At 49.3% G+C, this 21,217-nt stretch overlaps 1 protein-coding gene and 1 long non-coding RNA gene across 4 annotated transcripts; one reads left to right on the top strand and one right to left on the bottom strand.

Moving 5' to 3' along the window:
• Positions 1 to 242: 242 nt before the first annotated feature.
• Positions 243 to 2,628, bottom strand: OLIG2 (oligodendrocyte transcription factor 2). Its single transcript, XM_065066605.1, has 2 exons — positions 2,502 to 2,628; positions 243 to 2,197 (listed from the first exon to the last, which is right to left on the bottom strand). The coding sequence occupies exon 2, from the start codon at positions 2,158 to 2,160 to the stop codon at positions 1,285 to 1,287; it is 876 nt and encodes a 291-aa protein (XP_064922677.1). The 5' UTR covers positions 2,161 to 2,197; positions 2,502 to 2,628; the 3' UTR covers positions 243 to 1,284.
• LOC110365293 (uncharacterized) lies at positions 2,625 to 9,918 on the top strand. 3 transcript variants are annotated; one of them, XR_010473334.1, is made up of 2 exons: positions 2,625 to 4,280; positions 5,478 to 9,918. It is a non-coding gene; the product is annotated as an uncharacterized LOC110365293 (long non-coding RNA). The 3 variants fall into 3 exon arrangements; XR_010473331.1 differs by having other exon boundaries at positions 4,997 to 9,918; XR_010473341.1 differs by lacking the exon at positions 2,625 to 4,280 and adding an exon at positions 4,290 to 4,653.
• The last annotated feature ends 11,299 nt before the right edge of the window (positions 9,919 to 21,217 follow it).

Genomic DNA, 21,217 nt, shown 5'->3' with positions numbered 1-21,217 from the left:
TGCGAGGAACAAATGAGGAAACAAAACCGATCAAAACGGTTGCGATTAGCCGGCGAAGCAAACTAACAAAAAACTTAGGGAAAAGGCAAGGATGCGACTAAAATATTCCCATTCCTTCCCAGCTTTGCGAACGTAACCCCGCAGAGCCGGCTGTCCCACCGAGGTCCCGCACCAGCTCCTGTACCAGCACCTGCCTCCGCCTCCCCTCTCGCCGCAAAACAGCAAGGAAGAGGAAAGGGCCATTTATTTAAAATGCCTTTTTGTGTGTGTTTTTTCTTTTTAAAATTTATTTTTATTTAAAATCTCAACAATGGATCACTCTTTTTTTTTCCAACCAAACAAGTAATAAATATTATTTAGCAACTTTTTTTCTTTTCTTTTTTTTTTTTTTTTTACAAAAATAAACAGATGATAAAATCTCTGCAAGGGACAGCGATAAGAAAAGTTGTTATTTCAGAAACAAGCCCAAGTTCTCAGTATTGCAACAAGGACAATGTGAAAGTTCCTACACAGAAAGAGCATTAGAGAGTTCAAACTTTGTTAAAGATGGCAGGAACGAAAAAAAAAAGTGTTATACGCTTAAAAAAAACCAAAACCCCCAACAAACCCCAAGAACCCAAAACAACGAAATCAAAGCAAACCGACCCCTTATTCACGTATGAGGCTTACACAGTACAAGTGCACGGACGGAAAGCTCAGGCAGAGCAGACTTGCGTCGTTATCGTTGAACGGTATATTTACAAATCCCGAAACAGAAATAAAAATTAAAAAAACGGCGGGCGGGAGAGCGGAGGAATAAACCGAGTTTCCCGGCTACACGTCCACCCAGAGCCCCGCTGCTCCCCGCCAGTGCCGGGAGTCCAGTGGCAGACACCTGGCTGGGATGTGACCTAGAAACTGCCCCAAAGGCTCTACGTGTAGAAACGAAACCTTGAGGGGGGTAGAGGAACGAACAAACAAACAAAAAAACGAGCAAAAACCCCTTTGCAGTTTTGGTTCCTCCGTTTGCGACGAGCCTAGGTCTGTTTTCCCCTCCTAGCGAAGTTATCGACAACAACGTAAAATTAAAAATAAAGAAGATGCGCGGCCGTTTACTTGTGTTGGGGTGGTTTCCCCGCCGTTTGGGGAGCCGGGCAGAGCCCAGGCCGGCGTCCATCCCCTTCTACCGCCCCTCCGACGGCCCCGGGGGCGAGGGGGACCCGCTGCCTCCGGGGAGGGCGCGTTTGTAGGTCCTGGAGGTGCCCGGGCGGCGCGGGGCGCGGCGGAACGGCTCCGCCGAGGGACTCATTTGGTATCGGTGGCTAATCTGGGGAGGCTGGCGGTGCCCATGCCGGAGACGTGGTGGTGCGGCGGGGCCGACACCTGGCACATGCTGCAGGGGCAGGGCATCCCCCCCCAGTGCTGGAAGCCGCTGCCCAGGGGGGCGGCGGCCGCAGCTGAGGGCGACTTGAGGAGCCCGTGGGGGGGCCGGATGGAGCTGACGGCCGAGAGGCCGGAGCCGGGCAGGGAAGCGCTGGAGACGGCGGCTGGGGGCAGGATGGGGTGGTGGACGGGGTGCGAGGCGGGGTGGCCCGGATGGCCGGGCAGCGGGGCGGAGTGGGCGCCCATGCCGCCGGGGCAGGCGGCGGGGTGGAAGCCGGCGTGGTGTCCGCCGTAGATCTCGCTGACCAGGCGCTTCATCTCCTCCAGGGAGTTGGTGAGCATGAGGATGTAGTTGCGCGCCAGGAGGAGCGTGGCGATCTTGGAGAGCTTGCGCACCGACGGGCCGTGGGCATAGGGCATTACCTCCCTAAGCCCGTCCATGGCGATGTTCAGGTCGTGCATTCGCTTGCGCTCCCGACTGTTGATCTTCAGCCGCAGCTGTTGCAGCTCTGGCTCCGTCATCTGCTTCTTGTCCTTCTTGGAGGAGGACGACGAGGACGAGGAGGACGAGGACGACGAGGACTTGAAGCCCAACTTGTCCACCACCACCACCCCCGCAGCGCTCATGGCGCTGCGCAGCTCGGCGCTCAGCTCCGGCGGGGAGTCGCTCTGCGTGGAGCTGGACACGGTGCCGCCCGTGAAGCCCCCGCCGCTGCCTTTATTCCTGGCCGTGAGGAAGAGGTCATCGGGCTCCGGGGAGGACGGGCGGCTGGAGACCAGGCTGGCGTCCGAGTCCATGGCACGGCGGGCGGGACGGCGGCGCGCACCGGACTGCCTGCGGGGAGGGGAGAGAGCCCGCAGGCGGCACGGGGTCAGCGCCCGCGGAAACTTGGCGGAGCACCGCCGCCGCCCGCCCGCCACGTCGGCGCGCTTGCTCCGCCGCCGCTCCTCGGGGTCGCGGGGCGACGCTCCGGGCGGGACAGACCGCGCTGCCCGCCCTTCCTTCGCCGCCGCCCGCGGAGTGCCCTCGGGGGAGCCCCTCCCCTGCCTTCCCGTCCCGTCCCTCCTTCCGCGCCTCTCCGCCGGGCCGGGACTTCGGGGGTGCCGCGCCGGGGTGCGCGGGCGCGGGGGACACTTACCGTGCGCGGGGCGGCCGTAGGGAGCGGCGCGCCGTGACGGGCGAGCACGGCAGCAGCGCGCACCTTGCGGCGGCGGCGGCGGTGGCTTTATAGCCGCGCCGGGGAAGAACGATGTCACCGGGCGGGAGGGGGGCTGCGCCAATCGGCGGCGGCGGAGGTGGGGGGGGACGGCCAGGGGGGGAACGGCTGATGTCACCGGGGCCGGTCCGGCTCGATGGGGCGGGAGGACGGGGGGGTCGACGGCCGGCAGCGGCGCTGGGAGCCCGGCGGGGGGGCGCGGTAGGGGGGAGGGACTTTTGTCAAATCCATAATAAAATGTAACAATGACAGCGCCGGGAACAGCTGTTGGGAGGGCGGGACGGGACGGGGACGGGACGAAACAGGGGCCCGACGCCGCAAAGCCCTGGGGGAGGCCTCGCTGCCCAGCTCCTGCCAGCACGTCGGTGTTTCCCCGTGTCCCGTCCCGTCCCGCCCCGCCGGGAAGCGCTCAGCCCCGGCCCCGCCACACGTACCGGGCAGCCGGCGCGCTTTCCCCGGCGGGTGCCCCCTCCTGCCCCCAGTCCGGTCGTCATCTCCCCCTTATGTGCTGCAAAAGGAGGGGAAGAAAAAAGTTATTTCGGTCACCCCATTCCCCACGAGTGAATTTCTCCGCGGAAGTCGCCGGGCGGTGCCGGACAGCGCCGGTCTCAGCAGGGTCTCTTGGCTCCGGCCCTGCAGCGCCCGGGAGAAGACGACAGAAGAGCCCGCAAATCCTACCCCCAAATAACCTGCAGCAAGACGGGAGCAGGAGAAGGGAGAGAAAGAAAGAAAAAAGACATCAACAAAAAAATACATTTTAAAAAATTGACTTTCGGAAATGCCCACCGCCACCCTATGCGCCGCGCCCGGTTCCCCGACGACCCCCCTTGCCCCGACAGTTCCGTGCAACAGGGTCGGGGCTTTCTCCCACTGGGGTAAATCCCTCCGATACGCCCCCCCCCCCCCGACCTCGTTGCCTTTGTTGTATTATTTTTACACCCGTGTGTTTCCCAGCTGGCCCGGCAAGCCTCAACCATCCGTTAAATATGTATTTAAAACGTTAAGAAGTGAAGCGTGGAAATGTGTTTCCCAACGGTTACGGAGATGATCCGTAACGGGTCAATTAGGAAAATCTGTCCCAGCGACAGCCGGGCTCACCGCCGCCCGCCGGCCGGCGTGTGTCCCGCTGCCACCCGGGCGGCCCCCGGCCTGGCCACCAGGGACTTGCTCCTAGCTCCCCCCCGCCCCCGGCCGGCCGGGCAGAGCGGCCGCCCCGGTTCTCCTTTTCCGCACCTGCTTGCGGGGCTGCGGAGTCCGTCCGGGGGGAGGCGGGTGCGACATCCCTTCCCTCGGGCGGATAGAGGGGTAAGGCGGGGGAAACTGGGGCTGAGCCCTGGAGGTGAGCAGCGGGACGGGGAGGCAGTGGGGGGACACGTCTGTGCAAACTTTGCATTTATTTCGTGGTCGGGAAGCAGTGAGGCGGCAGCGGGAAGCCTGCCTCTGCCTTTTGACTGATGGCTCTATACGGCGCATTGTTGGAACCGCATAAAACAGGGCAACAACGAGCACAACTAATTAAGCCCCGGCGCCTTTCCCCCGGCCGCCGGCTCCTGGTAGGGCCCGGCCCTGGGAGAGGGAACGGGCACCGGCCGGGCCAGGCGGGGCTGCGGGGCGGGAGCAGTCGCCCCCGGGCTGCGATGCTGTGTCGGAAACGAAGAAAACGCCGGCATCGCTTGTCTCCCCTCCGCCTCCCAGGGCTCGGTAATTTTCCTTCTTAAAAGGCTGGGACCTTTCCTTCTTAAAAGACCAGACCCGCCAAGTCCCTTCGCACCCCAAACGAATGGGGGGGGTCCCGTCCTTCCCGTCGGATTTGCGGCAGACCCTGCCGTGCCGCGGCCGCCGGCTCAACTCCGTGGACAGGGTTTTACCAGCTACTTCATCAGCCTGGGGACGGGACGGGCCCGCCAAGCCCCAGCGGCGGTGCCAGCGCGCCGCTCGCTCCGCAATCCTGGGGGCTCCGGCGCGCCCGGGCGGGGCGGACAGGAGCCCCCGAGGCTCCGGGAACCCGGGCGGACGCTGGGGGAAGGAGTGGCGGCGGGGGGCTGGAGCAGAGGTGGAAGCTACCTGCCGGGAGGTATGGTGGGGGAAAAGCGGCGAACGGCCGCTGACCGCTGTCCCGAGGGAGCGGAATAGGCAGCGGGTGGAGGCGCGTCAGGGGCTGCCGGAGCTCCGGGGCTGCCCTGCGCCCTGGGGAGGCACCCTAGGGGTTTCGGAGAGGAGAAGTCAGCAGCGGACTCCTCCTTTTTCCTTTTCCCTTTTCCACTTTTGCCCCCGTTTTCTTTTTTACTTTTTGTTTTTGTTTTTGTTTTTTTTTTCCTTTCTTTGACTTTTTTTTTTTCCTTGTCCTCTTCTTCTTTTCCTTTTCCTTCCTCTCCTCCCCCCTCTCCCTCTCCCTTCTCCTCTTTCCCTTCCTTCAGAGAGGAAACCCCACGCCACCGCCTCCAAGGAGAAAACAAGATCTGTGTCCTTAACGGGGGAGCAATTTATTTGATTATCACTGTGTGTCTGTCTGTCGGGACGTGAACTCTGTCCCACCTGCGCAGCCTGCGGGGCTCCTTGCACCGGCCGGCATGGAGTTTGTGCAGGGCCAGGACCGGAGCCGTCCGAGGCGGTAGCGGCGGGGCGGTGCTTCTCTGCCGTCCTCGTCAGAAGAAGAGGGGTTGCAAGAAGGAAGGAGGGTGATCTGTGAAATGTTAAATTAAATGTCGCACATCCCCTACTCGATACAGTAAGGCTCAGTATTGCAAAAAACCTCTTATCGGCGCGTCCCGGGAAGGTGGCTCCAAAGGGTTCCCAGAGAAGCCCTTCACCCCAACTTGCTTTTGACACTAAAATGTGGAGCAGAACCTATTTTCTTACCTATGAATATTTTTTTCTTTTCTTAAATCTCGACTGTAGGCAACTAAGACATGAATGAAGGCAATCAGGGAACGTGATGAAGTGATAACTTAATAAAAACCAGACTGTTGCTTTCATGTTGAAAATCACTTGGAACGTCATTAAGTTATTGTTTGAGATTGTTATTGCCTATATTCCCTCAAGGCCTGCGGCCCAGGGTCCTTTCTTCATGGATACCACACAGCTACACTGGAAGTGTCCCTGCCTGGCTCTAAGGAATCTGAGGCATCTGAAGGATGAAGAGCTTGTGTGACCACAGTTCCTTGAGGACTGGCAGCTGAAAACAGTTTTAATGATGCCTTGGAAGCTCTAAGGCCTGATCTCCAGTGCTGTCTGCATCCCATCTGTTAGCAGTGCTGCAGGCTCAAAATTGGGCTTTGCAGCTCCAGAGCCTTTTAAACTTTTTGGTTGAGAGTGGGGTCTGCAGGGAGTCCACTGAGGTCACAGCTGCCCCCTCCCTGTGCACACCAAGAGCACAAATCTCAGAACCTGACACTGAGGACATGAGGATGTGGGGATTGCCTTCAAGCTCTCTGCCCACTGCTAAAGGTATGAGGGGAGTCTCAGGGCGGGGAATAATATCTTGACGGTTCAAGTTTGTGCCCCTCCCCTTCCCCCGTCCCCCCCTTTTCTTTCTGGATGTATCTGAATCAGATATAAATTTATTTTTTGCTGTTGTTCTGGGCTTACAAATGAAGTCTAGCCTGTGGGCTTTGGTGCCATTCTACCTTCCCAACTAACATATTTGATACCTGTGATCTCCAAGAAAGGGACCCAAATTAATTTTTATTCTGGTGGGATTATTTTTTTTCCCCTGGTCCTAGATTTGTTTTTGTTAACACTTGTTTGATTGAAATGTTGGAGGCACATGCTCTTTGCCAAAAACTCAGCATGTCTTCCCATTCAATCAGAGACTGGAAAAGCTTCTAATCTTCACAGGAGTCACCCAGAGGGAAGTCTCAGAAATACCAGAGCTGATGTTTGTGATATTTTCAGGATTAAATATATGCAGGAAATAGGCCACCTCCTATTCTCATCTAGCAGAAAAAACCCTCTTTATTTATAAACTTTTGTCACTTATGAGCCTGATGTCATCTATAAGAAAATAATTAGATTAATATTTAAAACCCAGAATAGATTCTGTGTGTTAGATCTTTAGGGCTCAGATGTCCCTCTCCTCAAATGTGGATGTTTACTCCAACAGGACAAGTCTCACACATGAGATTAACAGGGACTGACTTTCTCTGACTGTAAGATGTTACCAAAACCACTTCATCTAGACTCTTTGGTATAGGTGTAAGACATACAAGATTTCTGACCATCATTTGTTGTGTTTAATGCAAGATACCATACTTTTTACAAGATATGGTATTACTTCGTTTAATAAACTTTAAGGATGCAACTGATAACTTGACACAACTATTGTATTGCCATAATGAAAAGCAACGCCTAGAGCTTATAAAACACCATGATAGCTATTTCATTTTAACAGCTACTATGTCTTACCAACAATTTCACTTCTCATTAACAATATAATCTACTATGGGCAAATGAGGAGAAAGAGGCAGAAACTCCAAGAAAGCACTGTGCTGGCAGGCCCATGTGCTGCCCCACTCGCAGCAGAGGTGCCTAGGCTCAGAGGCAGGAGCATGTCTGCTGCCGGGACCTCCTGTCCTGGGCATCCTGGGCAGGCATCCATTGACTGCCATGTCATGTCAGTCTTCGGGCTCTTCTCAGGACTGTGGTGATGCTGAGGATCTTCTTGTGCTGGTAGTAAAGAAATACCTGTGTGACATAATTTCTATGTGGCTGGTGGAGCATTTCCAGTCTGCAGAGGAGTGGGAGCTCTACAGAAATGTCACCTCACTAACCAGAGGTCCACTGTGCATCACGCCTTTCCTCAGACTCAGAGGTGAAAACCTGCCAGCCTCAGCTGGTAGTCCCAGTACCAGCCTGTTACAGAAGAGATACAATGCTAGTAAAAAATCCCAGAATCACAGAATGGTTGGGGTTGGAAGGGACTTCTGGAGATCATCTGGTTCAACCCACATGCTAAAGCAGGTTCACCCAGAGCAGATTGCACAGGAATGTGTCCATATGGGTTTTGAATGTCTCCAGAGAAGCAGATTCCACAACCTCTCTGGGCAGCCTGTTCCAGTGCTCTGGCACCCTCAAAGTAAAGTTTTTCCTCGTAATCAGATGGAACCTCCTGTGCTTCAGCCTGTTTCTGTTGTCCCTCATCCTATTGTTGGGCACCACTGAAAGGAGGCTGGTCCCATTCTCTTGACACCCGCCCTTGAGATATTTATAAACATTTACGAGAACCCCTCTTAGCCTTTTCTAGGCTGAACAGACCCAGCTCTCTCAGTCTCTCCTCATAAGAAAGATGCTCCAGACCCATAATTATCTTTGTAGTCCTCTGCTGGGCTCTTCTAGTAATTCTTTGTCCTTCTTAAGCTGGGGATGTGTTTAACTTCCCTTGGGCTTGAAGCTGTCCCTCATGTGCAAATCCTTCCAAAGTGAGCTCCTGTGATGGGGAAGGAATGATGGGAACATACGAGAGAAGCAAACCGATGCAACTGCTTTTAAATGGGCAGAGGCAAGGAAACAGATCCAGAGAAGGATCTACCAATCTATGCAGATCTTTGCCCAGCCACATGCAGATTTCTGTCTCACAGGTGACAGAACTGGGGACCCCTCTGAACTGGGGGTTTTGCTTTGCACTGGCCAAGCTGGACACCAACAGGACTGAAAAAACACCCATGTGTTCAGATCGGTGAGCTGGTCCAAACTGCCTTCATCCCCTGGTCTCAGCAGCAGGGCTTGAGGGTGGGAAAGAAATATATGTGTTATATACCCTGTTTCGCTGACAATAAGACCTACTACAAAAATAAGCCCTAGCATGATTTTTCAGGATTTTGAGTGTGCTCAAAATTGAAGCCCCACTCCAAAAATAAGCCCTAGTTAAAGTTCATTAAAAAAGTAAGCAGCTTTTGGAGCAAAAATTAATATAAGACCCTGACTTATTTTAAGGAAAACAGGGTAGATGGAGGGGCAAAGAAAGCCCAAGCACAACTGAGTGTATCTCCTCTGCAAAAAAATGGAGTGTCTTTTTCAAGGCTGAATTTATTTTACAAAATTGTATTTTACTATCATTTTTTTCAGGAAATCTGCATATAACACAACAAGGACTTTCAGTTCTCATTTTGAGTTTCCTGGGCAGCATTTTACACATTTTGCCATTTGTCTGTATGTGGCACTTTTATACTACCTTTCATCTCTTCTCGACTTTCCATTTCTCTATTTTGACTGAGAGGTCTTTAGAAATAAGGGAGTCCTAGCAGAGTTTTAATGATGAGCAGAAGATGAAAACGTGGGTATGTTTTGCTTCCCACGTGAATACCCACTAGATAAAAAATCGTCCTCAGGTTATTCTCTTGTCCTGTCCCTACCCTGTGCTCAGGAGAAAAATGTTTTAAAAAGCCTGATTGCTAATAGGTTACTGCATCTGCCTGGCTGAGCCCCAAGGATTTTGTTGCTGTGTACTCATGATGGAAATGTTTCCCCGTCTGAAGGTGTCAGTGCCCTTCAGAATGGGTTTCACACAGTGGAAACAATGATTGGGTTCATGCTGTACCACTTGCTGGTCATGAGCATTTCCCTGCCAGAATTATGGGAAACCCTTGATCCTTCGGATGGAGAAGTTCTTAGCCAGTCTGTTCTCTAACCTGGAAAAAAAAAAAAAAAGAAAAAAAATTAAAAAAGGCTCAGATGCAAAAGTCCACATTAGCAATTTGGTGAGATTTCTCCTTAATATGTTGAGAGTTTTGGGGGTTTGTCGCCTTCTCGTGTTGTACTGGGACTTGCATTAATGGAGTAACAGCTGAACTGAGCGTTTGGAATGAACATATCAAAGCCCTGAGTCTGTACAACACCATCTCTCATCGCCCATGATGTCAAAGGTTGCGGCGAACATCTCCTTCGCTTTCTGGGTGGCATTGTTCAGGAGAGTGGCCCCAGCAGATGGCCCAAAAAACACACCTCGGCCAAGCAAAGAGGGACCACATGTGACGAACCATAGATGTCTCATTAGCAAATGGAGAAAAAAAGCAAGGATGAGAAAAAAAGATAAAAAGAATACACAAAGACATTTACATATTTACATTGTTTCTCCCTCATTTCCAATTCTCCTTTTGCTGAAGTGTCAGTGGGCTCGCTTTTCTCCTTCTGTTTGTATGTTTACTTGTGCTAAATAGATTATGATAATCAGGCACATAAATGCATGCAACTGTTATTATGGCATTTTAATCACAGAGTTTTTCACTGGAAGCCTTCATTAGAATTCTCATAATCTCACTTGTTAGTGTAACAAACAGTAATAAATGCCAAGGAACTGGGATTAAGTCAGAGACATTCAGACATTAAAGGAGGAATATGGAAATGTTGTCAAATCTCTGCATTTTTTATTGAAATGTCACATAAACAGTTCAGGACTTTAAATATCTTACTCATTAGAAGGAGAGGGTGCGCAGCCACCTGAAGATAGCAATTATATTTTTTTAGGGAGTGCTGGAACCATATGTCTCTCATCAACTCTACCCAACTTTGCTGGGCTACCCAGGCAATAGCTACTTTCTATTTGTTTGTATTTACAAGTTCCATTCCTGAGATGTTTAGCTGGAAAGAGGGATTACTCCTAGATAGATGGACATGACATGGGAAGGTGGTGTGCTGGCTTTCATATGGCTCTTCGTACAGTTTTAGAGCGATTCCCACTGTACCCACTGGCACTGGGGGTCCCAGCTCCACCAGCTGACCATGGAGTCAAAGACCTCCCGCCACCACCTGAGGAGGCCTCCTGCCACCTCCTGCCAACTACTCCTTGGCAAAAGGCGGGAAGCCTGCAGTGATGTGCTGGGGTCGCCCAGGAATTTACCCCACTGCTGTTCCCATGGGCTTACTTTGGGGGCGAAGCTGAGGAGCAAGATGGGGATGTATCACTGATTTTTCAGACCATGAAAAATGTAGTGCATCCCTTGAAGTCCTGGGGAAATGTGTGCTGCTCAAGCGGAGAGCTGGCCTGCACCCAGCCCATGCCTTCCTTGACAGGCCATGATTGACCCCCCTCCGTGCATTAAGCTGCTGCTGTGGGGATGCTGCTCATAGCAGAAGAACAGAAAATAGCTGTTCTTTTCATGTAGCTCAGCTGACACGTTTTATACCATGCAGGGGAGGCCTCCTCCCACTCAGGAAAATGCACCCGCATTCCGCCCCCCTCGCCGCGGGAATGGGTGTGGACGTGGGCTGCGGGGCCTGGCCCCCTGCCACAACCCACGCTCGTGTGAAACATTTGAGCAGCAGAGTTATTCAGAGTGGTTTGGTTCCCCCCCCCGCCACCTCTTTGCTTTTGTATTTTCCGCTTTTAAGAACCAGAAGGAAAACTGGATGCAAAAGGCAACTGTGGTCATATTGAGTTTCCCACTGTTTGGCTTATGATGGGGCATCCCTCATGGCCATCTAAGGTGTGTCCTCACAGGTGTGGGTGGGATGCTGAAGCAGGTGAAAAGTGCTGAGTTTGGCACATGCTATTATTCCTGTGTTCAACCAGGCAGTAGTAATAACTTCTGCAGGAAGAGATAAAATCTCACTATGGCAAAACTCTTATTGCCCCTGAAGCAGTGAGGACCCCCATCTCTTGTGGGAACTGCAGAGGGATTTATTCAATCTGTCCTGGAAGTGAATTTTGACTCCCCTTTCCAGAATAAAAGACCCATTTCACAGGAGGCACCGTGTACACGCTGTTTCAGGTAAAATTCTGAATCAGCACCCTCTGCAAGCATGAGCTGTCATTCATGTCTCTGGGAATGCAAAAAGCTGTGTAGCACTAGGAAAGAAATAAAAAAAAGAAGGCATTACTCAAATTTAACTGCTGTACAAATGCTGTATCACTCAGGATTTTAATCCTGACTCAAATGCAAAAGACAGATGAGAATTATCTAAAAGTACAAGTTTTGATGCTTTCAATCTGAAGTTTCTGAGGTCTCTCCCTCCCCTCCTAAAATGCAAATCATCCAGAAGGGATTTATGTTCACAGGAGCTCAACAGTGAGACCACTTCATTCCAAACTCCCGTGAAACTTGGAGGAAGTAGTTTTGCAGACTCATGTGTGATAGCGTTTTACAGGACTTGATAGCCCTCTCACTGTGTGCTATGCTTGAAGAGTCCCTCTCCTCTTACAAGGCTGGCCCTCTAATTTTGATGCCTGCCACATCATTCATGTAAACAGGGGTGTTTCTGTGCTAGACTCGGTCCTTCTTTCCCATTTGAATTGATTAAAAGGTCCTCCATAGACAGTTCCTCCACAGGCTGTTGAGCTGCAGAAAGATGTTGTTCAGGTGCCAGTTTTTATGTATTTGTTGGAACAGAAAAGAACAAAACCAAACCAAAACTAAGAAAAACAAACAAGAGCAAAACCAAACCCAAAACCAAACAGACAAAACACCAAACCAAACCAAGATGAGAGATTCCTTGCTTTTGGTAACACATTGGCAGAAATTTTGATCTTTTGTCTAACATGCTGGATTTATTACCTTTAGTTCTTTACACTGTTTCTCCCTTTGTCGTGTTGGGTGGGATCTGCGCTTGCCTGGCCGGAGTGGCGGCCCTGACCCACTCCCATGTGCGCCTGGGCTCACTTTATCGAGGTGCAGAGATTTAAAGCACATGTTCCTTTGGAATCACTTGAAGAAAATGTTCACAAGTGAAAATATAAATGCCTTAAATAACATAGCTTGTTTTAGCAGTTCCATATGAAGCCTCTCCCTGACAATCCACCAACGATGCGAGTGAGGTCCTGGCATGCTTCTCCTGAGCCATACGTCCTTCAAAGCCATCTTGAAGGGTTCAGCTCTCGGAGGAGCTGGAGGGGTTTCTCTGCCAAAACGCCAGAGCAGCTGTGGCTCTGCCTCTCATGTTAACTGCTGGGTGCCCGTCTTGGAGCTCCAAGGAGGGGCTGGAGCAGGGAAACTGGGAAGGCTCAGGAAAGATCCTGACCTGCAGGCAACAGGTAGGCTCAGGATGAGTGACTTGTGAGGGAAACGCTTGAGAAGGATGGGGAGCATGTAGTGAGAGAGGGCAGAAGTGCAAGGTCTTGGGAGAGCGAAGGGGATGGGGAAGGAGTGGTGAGCAAGATGTGTTTCCAGGGCTGCTGAGTGGAGGAAAGGAGTAAGGTGATGCAGCATTACAAGCGAGCATCTCAGGGGGCAAGGAGTAAGTGTGAGGGTGTTGGTGAAAAAGGCAAGGTAGGAGAAAAATTGTTAAGGATAGCTAAGGTTTTTTTTTCTTGAAAATCTGAAACAGGCAGAAAAGTTGTTGCCTAAAAAGGGAGAAAATTCACATTGACAGAGTAAACTGTTCTCCAGGCTTTAGAAGGTCCCTGCATTCAGAGGATGAGTTACATTGATTTAAACCTTGCTTAGCTGTTTACAGTGCAAACAAAAATTAACCTGAACAAAGACCTGGACTGTATTTTGACTGGACAGGTGTTGATCTGTACAAACAGATTTGCATCCAGAAAAATCCCATTTTCTCCAAAGACAGAAGGTATGGGAATGTAATTTTGAGGTCTACTAGCAAGGACACAGTTTATGCCGGTTGTCCCGAAGGCCTTCTACCCATCATTTCCAAACTTCTTTCCTTCCATGATAACTCTGAAGAAATTCAGCTACTTTCTAGCATTGCCCTGGGCATGGGACACATCCCATGGGACCTGTTCCCTTGCTGAGCTTAAACATTTCCAAGAGAGCAGGCAGTTCCATATGGCCATACTCTTTTTTTCACGGCTTCTTGGCAAGTGTCCGGCAGGACAAAGTGAAACATTTTTACATCTGTTCTCACAGATCCCTCTGTCCCTTACAGCACCAGAAAAAGGGCTGAAGACCCCAAGGGTGACCCATGAGGCCACAGGGACCTGTGCCCTGGCACCTGCACTGCTTTGCCTGTCCTTTTCTGGATACGCAGAGGTGATGTCGTCCATTTGCTGTTCAATGCCTGGTCTCTGCAGCCCACTCAGTGCTACCAGGTTGAGGCCAGACAACTCTTGTTTGTTGCACACATTTCCATCTTGCTTTGTTGTGGGTTGTATTTCAAGGCTGGTGTCTGCCTGAGGAAATGCCCCTTTTTGGCTGCAAATCTCTTGCAGCGCGTCTGCCTGGGCTACGAGCAAGGGAGCAAAGCTGAGCTGCCAGCACAGCTGCAAGCACGTGTAGTTATGAGGTGCTGAGTAAGAGACATATTTTTGCTGGAGTGAAAGGCAAGGATTTCTGCGGTGTGACAGCCTCTGTGCCCTGGGTCTGACTTGACTGTTTTACTTGCTGAAGCACTCTTCGCTTTTTCTGGCCAGGAGGCCTCTTTCTTTCTGCCCCTCTCTCTCTCTCCGCTCTCGGTTTTCTTGGGCTTCCTGGGTGGTGGTGGAGTTGTGATGTCTTGAATACCAATAGTGAAGCTGAACATATGTGAACCTTTCCTAATCCTGCTAATCTTTCTTCAAAAACCTTTCTGAAAGTGTAGGCAACATCCAGATTAAAAAAAAAAAAAAAAAAAAAAGCGCTAAAAAACCCCGCTACTGAGCATTTTAATGACAAATAATCTTTTTAAAGGGGGAGGGGGTTTTTGCCTCAGCTGGAGAATGGAGCTTATGAACTACAGCAGGTAGAAATAACTGCTGTATTACCTCATGTAATCTCCGCTATTCAGGGTCAGATTAGGCCTGAATGCGAGACGAAATAGACTTCTCTTTTAAACCAGGGACTTTGTCCCCACAACGGTTATTAGGCAGTAATTAGTTGTGACACAGAATTACCAGGCGCACAATGGCAACTGGAGCCTTACAAGTCCTTTGAAACAGCTTGAAGAAGCTGAATAGATGCTACTTTCAATTTTTAAATTCTGCTCAGAGGTAGGAGTTATTGCCTTCCCTCCAGCACACCACTTCTCTCCTAGTTTATATGGTATGTCCGTCAGACAGGGAGCCAGTACCAATCAAAATCTGGAGGTTCCCAGTCAGTTGTCCCACTGGTTGCCCACAGATTTTGTCAGGAAGGATGAGATAACAACTTCTTCTTTGATCTCATTAGCTGCGATATTGATGCAGTGACTAAGGACTCGTGTTGACACGCTGGATGCTTTGAGACTTCCTAAAGCTTTGAAGAGGAAAATGAGACCTAATGAAATCAGTCAACGTGGAGGTAGGACAGGGCTGGGTTTGCCCATCAGTTAGGGACCTGAGGCACTGACAAGCTGTCCCTGCGTGCCACGAGGCGTGCTGTACACACCACACTTCCCCGTGTACCTACATGTAGCCCGCAGCCTCTGCCTTGCGTCAGCACCGCAGCTGCCTCTGAGATATTTGGAGAGGAGATCTGAACTGGGCCTCCCTAATATAGATTGTAGCCAGATGTGAACCTGAAACTTTTAGGAATTAGGAAATAAATATTGAGAGCTAAAACTCCATGCCGCTGCCAGTGCAGGGATGAAGGATCATGGTCGGAGTCTTCAATCTAATCAGCAGCACCAGCAACCCCAGGACATTGCGCTTTCCCCAGGGCAGCTCTTTGCAAACTGTTTGTTCAGCAATAAGATGACAAATGGTTTTATTCCCAGTTCCAGTGAGTACCATAAGGCATCATGGAGGCTGAATCACAAGGCAAAAAGAAATCTCTTTCCTACCTGGCCAGTCCTGGCATGCTTACTGTGTTCTGCTGCTAAAAGCCTCGAGGAGAGAAGCAGCTTGCCTCTGGGGCTCGGGGTGGCCTGGGCAGTACCCGAGTGAGCTGGGGTGGGTGCCGGAGCTCAATGGCCTTGCCAGCATGGTCCTCATACTAGGGTGGGAAACAGTGTGCTCAAGCCAGCAGCTGCTGGTCGAAGCCTGGGTGAATGCCTTGTCCTGGCCATCCCACTCCTCAGTGGTCAGTGCCCCTGCTCACACCCGCCTGGCAGCTGCAGGAGAGCTGGTGAGAAGCAGGACTGACACAAGTAGCATCATGGAGGGACAGTGCTCAGAAGTCATGAGCTGATGAGAATGTGACTAAGAGCTATGTGGCAAGTCCTGCAGCCCGGCCACCAGTGTGTTAGTCACTGGGTTGACCAGAGGAGTAGCTTCTTCACCATGAGGGTGCTGAGGCACTGGAACAGGTTGCCCAGAGAAGCTGTGGATGCCCCGTCCCTGGAAGTGTTCAAGGCCAGGCTGGATGGAGCTTTGAGCAACCTGGTCTAGTGGAAGGTGTCCCTGCCCATGGCAGGTAAGTTGGAACTAGATGATCTTTAAGGTGCCTTCCAATCCAAACCATTCTGTGATTCTATGATTAGGAGGATGGTTGCCATAGTCTACTCGTGAACATGAACACGTGCACTTTTGTGCTGATATCAAAGTCCTGTATATGCCTCCCCAAAAGAAAAATACATAAAACTCACACAGTCTACAAACACCCAGGGATTGTCAAACCATGGGCTCTGTTTTCAAAAATAAGAAAATATTTCCCTTTCATATCTGTGTTGGTTCATCTTCCCTGCCCCATGCATGGTGATCATGATTAAAGTGGGAACACAGTATCTTTCTAGCATGTAAGGAAGAAATTTACCAGCGGACCTGTTAGCACATGTCCTGTGATATCTTTTAAAGGACCCTTAGAGCACATTGCAACAAGGAGACAGATTATACCAGGCAATTAAATTAAAACCAAAATACCAGGCTTTATTACCCTTCTCCGTGCTGAAAAGTACCTCATTCCTGAAGCAGTCCTGTTGATTTCAAAGCCAAACAAAATCTCTTGAAAAGGAGAGAAACAAAACTGGCAATATGCTCTAGTACTCAGGATTGTAATTAGTTAATTTTCCACAGTAAATTAATTAAAATCAGGATCTTTGATGTAAGCACATAATAATGTATTTTTTTTTTCCCAGGTATCACTTTCATAAAATATCTAAACTTCAGTGTTAATTAAGAGACAAGCTTTTAATGTTTCTAGAAAGAAAGAAAGAAAATATGTTAAAAAAATTAGGCTTAAAATCTATGTTCCCCTTTCTAGCAATTGGAAACAAACCCACTCCTGCTGACCTTAGCAGGCATTTGCCATCAGCCTCAGCGAAGGGGATTGGGCCACCTCTGCCAGCAAACTGTTTTCTTCCCATTTAAGCTTGTATCCAAACGATGGCCAAATTAGCAGTGGTGTCTCCGGCTCTTGGTACTGGCCCTGGAGGGGCAAAGCCCTGACCTTGGGGCAACCTCTCGCCTTGACTTCCCACATTAATCTCGAAACCTCTTGACTTCCTGAAGTCAGGTCCCTATCTGCACGGCAGCATTAGCATCTGTGGTGACTTGGGTTTGGTCCCGCATGCTGCTGTCTTGCTTTGGCTTTAAGATTAAAGCGGTTTACTTGTCAAATGTGCCATTTCTCACCGTTTGGGAAACACCATATTACATCCCAAATAACTGTGGCTTAAATATGTTGTGGCCTTTCTCATGCTTTAAGCCAAGGCTCAGGGTGTAGATCGGGCTCTCCAAGATCTCATTAGCTGTGTAGGGCTAAAAATGCCACTGGGATGACCAGGACATTATTATTTACATCTGTTTAAATGCACCGAGGCTGAGGGGCTGGACTTCACTTGGTCTCATCTGGTCTGCATGGGGCAGATGATTTTCCTTTCCTTTCCTAAGCAGAGCCATGCTGGGGAATGGAGGTTAAGTGTCTTATCTGTCCTGGCAGGCGCTGGGATCCAAATCTCTTGACCCAAAGCTGGACGCTCCCGCCCTGCCAGAGATGTTCATCTCACTGCCCAGCCCCTCGCCTTGGTGACTGTGTGCTGTCTTAGCCTCTATCAACAGGTACTAAATATGTCAGGGACTGAAGCAAGAATTCAGGGATCTACCCTCAAAGGTTTTGTTGATTTATCTTTGCTATAAATCTGTTTCTTTTGAGTGATCTGAAATTGATTTCAGGCTCATTCCTCCGTTCCCCCATTTGGTTGTAATTTGGGATGTCAAGGAAATTGTGTTGAAAGAAGAAGATGAGCCGATATGAAAAGGGATTATCTGTCCCATATGGGTAGAAGATGCTCGTGCGGGGGAGAAAGGAAAAGAAAATGTTTGTCTCTACATGTTTGCACATGTGCAGTGTTGGGTAGAAGTGGGCTTCCCAGAGGAAAGGAAAAATCAAAAGAAAATCCTTAGCTTGACAGAACCATCCCAGGACAAGTTAGTAGCTTTGTTAAGATCATTCCTTGGGTGGGGAAGGATATACAAGCAAGTGTTCTCACATGGGAAGTTTAAGTATCCAGTAGGGACTATTTTACTATCAGATAAGGCCTTTAGCCTTCTGAGGAAATGTACAACTGAAAGGATAAACCAGATCCCTTTTGCAGATCTGTTGGAAAATGATGAAGTATGAATAGGGCTTCTTGATATTTGGACAAATTTCTGATGCCATCTTTTGCAGCAATGTTTGGTGATCTTCTGCAAATCATTCAGAGCAGGATGGGCAATATAAGCACAGAGCACCTTCTCATCTAGTCATTAAAGGCACTTGAGAGACAGCAAATGTCACTCTTGTATTGATGTTTGTTCCTGGAAGGTGCATCAAGGAAGGTCCATTCTGCTCCATAGCTTCTTGCCAGTAGTGGTGACTTGAGGCTACAGAACTAGGTACCTACTAAAACATGTGCATTTATTGCAAGAAGTTTGACCAAAAAAAAAAAAAAAAAAAAAGAAAAGAAAAAACAGTAAGAAAGTAATAATATTTGTTTACAGCAGCTTGAGGAGCAAATCTGCAAGTGTGAGGCAGAGCTCACCTTGCTGTTCCTATGCCCAGCAGCTCCAGGTCCTCATGCTGTGGGACAGCTCACTGCCTTCACAGTGGCGTTGCCCACATTGGTATGGTGTGTGCAAGTCAGAGGCTTGTGTGCAACTGTGATCCAAGGGTTTTAACACCCTCTGTCCCCCTGTCTCCTCTCTTTGTGTCTCAAAACTGAGCCTTATAATTGTTTTGTGTGGCTGAGAACCTTGCTATGCTCTTTGCTCACGTCTTTTGGGTTGGTCCCCAACTGGGTGGTGTTTGGTATCAAATGTTGAGCATGGGCAGATGTGATGAGGTACAAATAGGAGGGAAGGCTTCTCTTGTTCTAGACATTGCCATTTGCCCTGTCCCTAGGTGTGCTGTGCAGTTTAGCTGCATGCCTCTAGATGTGGGGACCGTGACAGTGTGGCCATGGGCATGCTTCTGCCTCTGCAGGGTGTGACAACGGCATTCACTTCTGCAGGGCAGCAGGAATAAAAGAGCAGAGAAAGACTTGCAGCCTGTGCTTACTGCTGGGCAGATGAGATCCCAAGCTGATAGTGTTATCTTTCTACACACCACACTATAGGTCCTGTGTTTCCAGGCTGGGAACAGCTCCCTAAACAAACATATTTGACAGACATACACAGTCTCTTAGCTGAAATCGCTCAGGCCCATCTGTTAAGATGGCACAGTGCCCACTCCCAGGTTGGTGAGATGTTGGCCATAGGGCATAAATGCCAAGTTACCATGGGTTTAACATGTGCAGCCAGCGTAATCATCTAAACACTCTCCATCTCTCAGGACTCTGTGTCACCAGCCAACACTGCCTCAGCCTTGTCATCTTCTTTGGGTTTTTCCCTGCTGGTCACCAGTCTAAGATACAGTCCCAAGGCTGCTCCACAGATACAGGCAAGAAAGGCAAGAAAGATACAGGCAAGATACAGGCAAGAAAGACTGGACTTTCATCTGCTGTTGTGCCATGGACAAACAACAAGGGTACTTTCCCCAACAAAACCTCCCACAGGCTTTGTATGTGTTTTTCACGCTCCCCCAGGAGCTGGGGGGAAATTTCATTTCTGTTAGTAGATGGTCTTAAGGAGCTTTCTGAGTAACACTACATCTGATTAGCAAGGGGGCTTGCAATGCCTTCATTTAGTGAGCAAAGGCAAACTGCGGTTGGGTGCACATGTAGACCAATAACCAGGGTGTGACACAACGCAAATGCCGCTGCTGTCCCAAATGACCACTTGTTGGTCATGACAGGCACTAAACTGGGAACCGAGCAGAGCTTCCTCCAGGGAAGAGTCACTACTGGAGGGAACCTTGAAGAACATTTTTTTTTCTGCTTGGAGGTTTACTAGAAAAGCAATCCAGCTTTTTTTTTTTTTTAAGTTGGAAAGCATGGGGTAGAAAGGAGAGCCAAAGGGATTAATGACAGTAGTACCAGCAATGCTAACACATGGTGCACTGAGGAAACTTTTGGTATTTCTAATAAACCACAATTGTTATGCACCTACAGCAGCCAAAATATACAATCCCTATAATGCTATCATTACTGCTCTGGAGCTGGAAATTTGCCTAAGTCCAGTGAAGTCAACAGAGCAATCTTATTCTTTATAGTAATGCTGATGACACGTAAGCAACCTTTCAGAAATGCATTCAGGGATGTGTTTACCTGATATCTATCGGGCATTTGCCAGTTGCCAGCAGAAGATGATATACTGCGATCTAAAATAGCTTCTTTAATCTTTCAAGTGAAGCACTGAAAAACAGTTTAATTTTTTAAGCTATACACAAATATCATTGATGTGAGATCTCTCCCTTGGCATGTCTGTGCATATTAAATGCTCTGTACTCCCTGTAAAACTTCACCAGTGAACCAGAAGATCACAGAATGTCATCAGGATGCATGTGAATGCAGTTAAATCATTTAGCTGTAAAGAACATAAGCTGATTTATCCCAGCTAGGGATCTGACTTGTTAACTGGGACTGAGGATGGTGACTTACTCGTCCTAAGCAAGCTGAGTTTTCCTGTGCGCAGCTTCACAGAGCTGTCCCCACTCTGGCTTATCTCTGCTTACCTGCCCCCCTCGCTGCGTTGTGCAGCTTGGATTTGAGATGAAACAAAAGGAAGGGGTTACACTTCCATGGTTTTTATAATGCCCATCTCAAGTTAAATGTGACAGGCTTTATATAAGTGATAGCAAAAAAAAAAGCAAGCAGCTATTGGGAGGGGAATGCCCCTGTATTACCCTTGCATTTAATACTGCGTGTGTATTTGTTGAGAGGGTTTTGTACCAAAGATGCTCAGCTTTACATCCAGATAATGGTATGGCTCTGCAGAGAGGTTTTTGTTTTGTTTTGTCCTTGGGAAGAACAAAAGTCAGTGGCCTGGCTATGTCTTCTCTGGAGATGCTAAACCTCTTACCGAGTTTTTTGCTAGTCCCTGCAGAGCAAAACAGAGTTTTTTCAAGAAGACACTTCTGGCAGGTCTTAGTATTTAATATGTGATGACATCACCTTTTTGCTGTTGCCAGCATCCTGTGTTAAAGCGTCTGTTTGGGTCATTGCACCATATTGCCAGTGCACAAAACATAAAACTGGTGCAACTTTTATAAGGAAATGGTATTTTCTTTTGCAAGTAATAATAAGGCCAGGCAAAAATCTGATCAGGCTGTATTAGCTTCTGTACAAAATTCTACCGAAGGAAGCCTGAATGCGCCTTTCCCAACACGTGACCCAACGGGAGTAAAGGCTCCTAATTTATTGGAGGGGTGCTCTTTCAGTTTGTGTTTTATTGGTAATTTACAATGCCGAATGCCCTCATATTCACCTTTCCCTCTTCTCAAGTAGGTGAACACAATGGAATTGTCTTGGTTGCAGAAAAAGGGATGCTTTCTCTGAGCATG

The sequence above is a fragment of the Columba livia genome, chromosome 1, assembly GCF_036013475.1.
Source record: "Columba livia isolate bColLiv1 breed racing homer chromosome 1, bColLiv1.pat.W.v2, whole genome shotgun sequence".
NCBI lineage: Eukaryota > Metazoa > Chordata > Aves > Columbiformes > Columbidae > Columba > Columba livia.
The sequence above is the reverse complement of the archived record's forward strand: the minus strand, read 5'-3'. Positions and strand labels throughout refer to the sequence as shown.

Coding starts and splice junctions, on each gene's coding strand:
- OLIG2 (XM_065066605.1), bottom strand. CDS start 2,160: ATGGACTCGGACGCCAGCCTGGTCTCCAGCCGCCCGTCCTCCCCGGAG.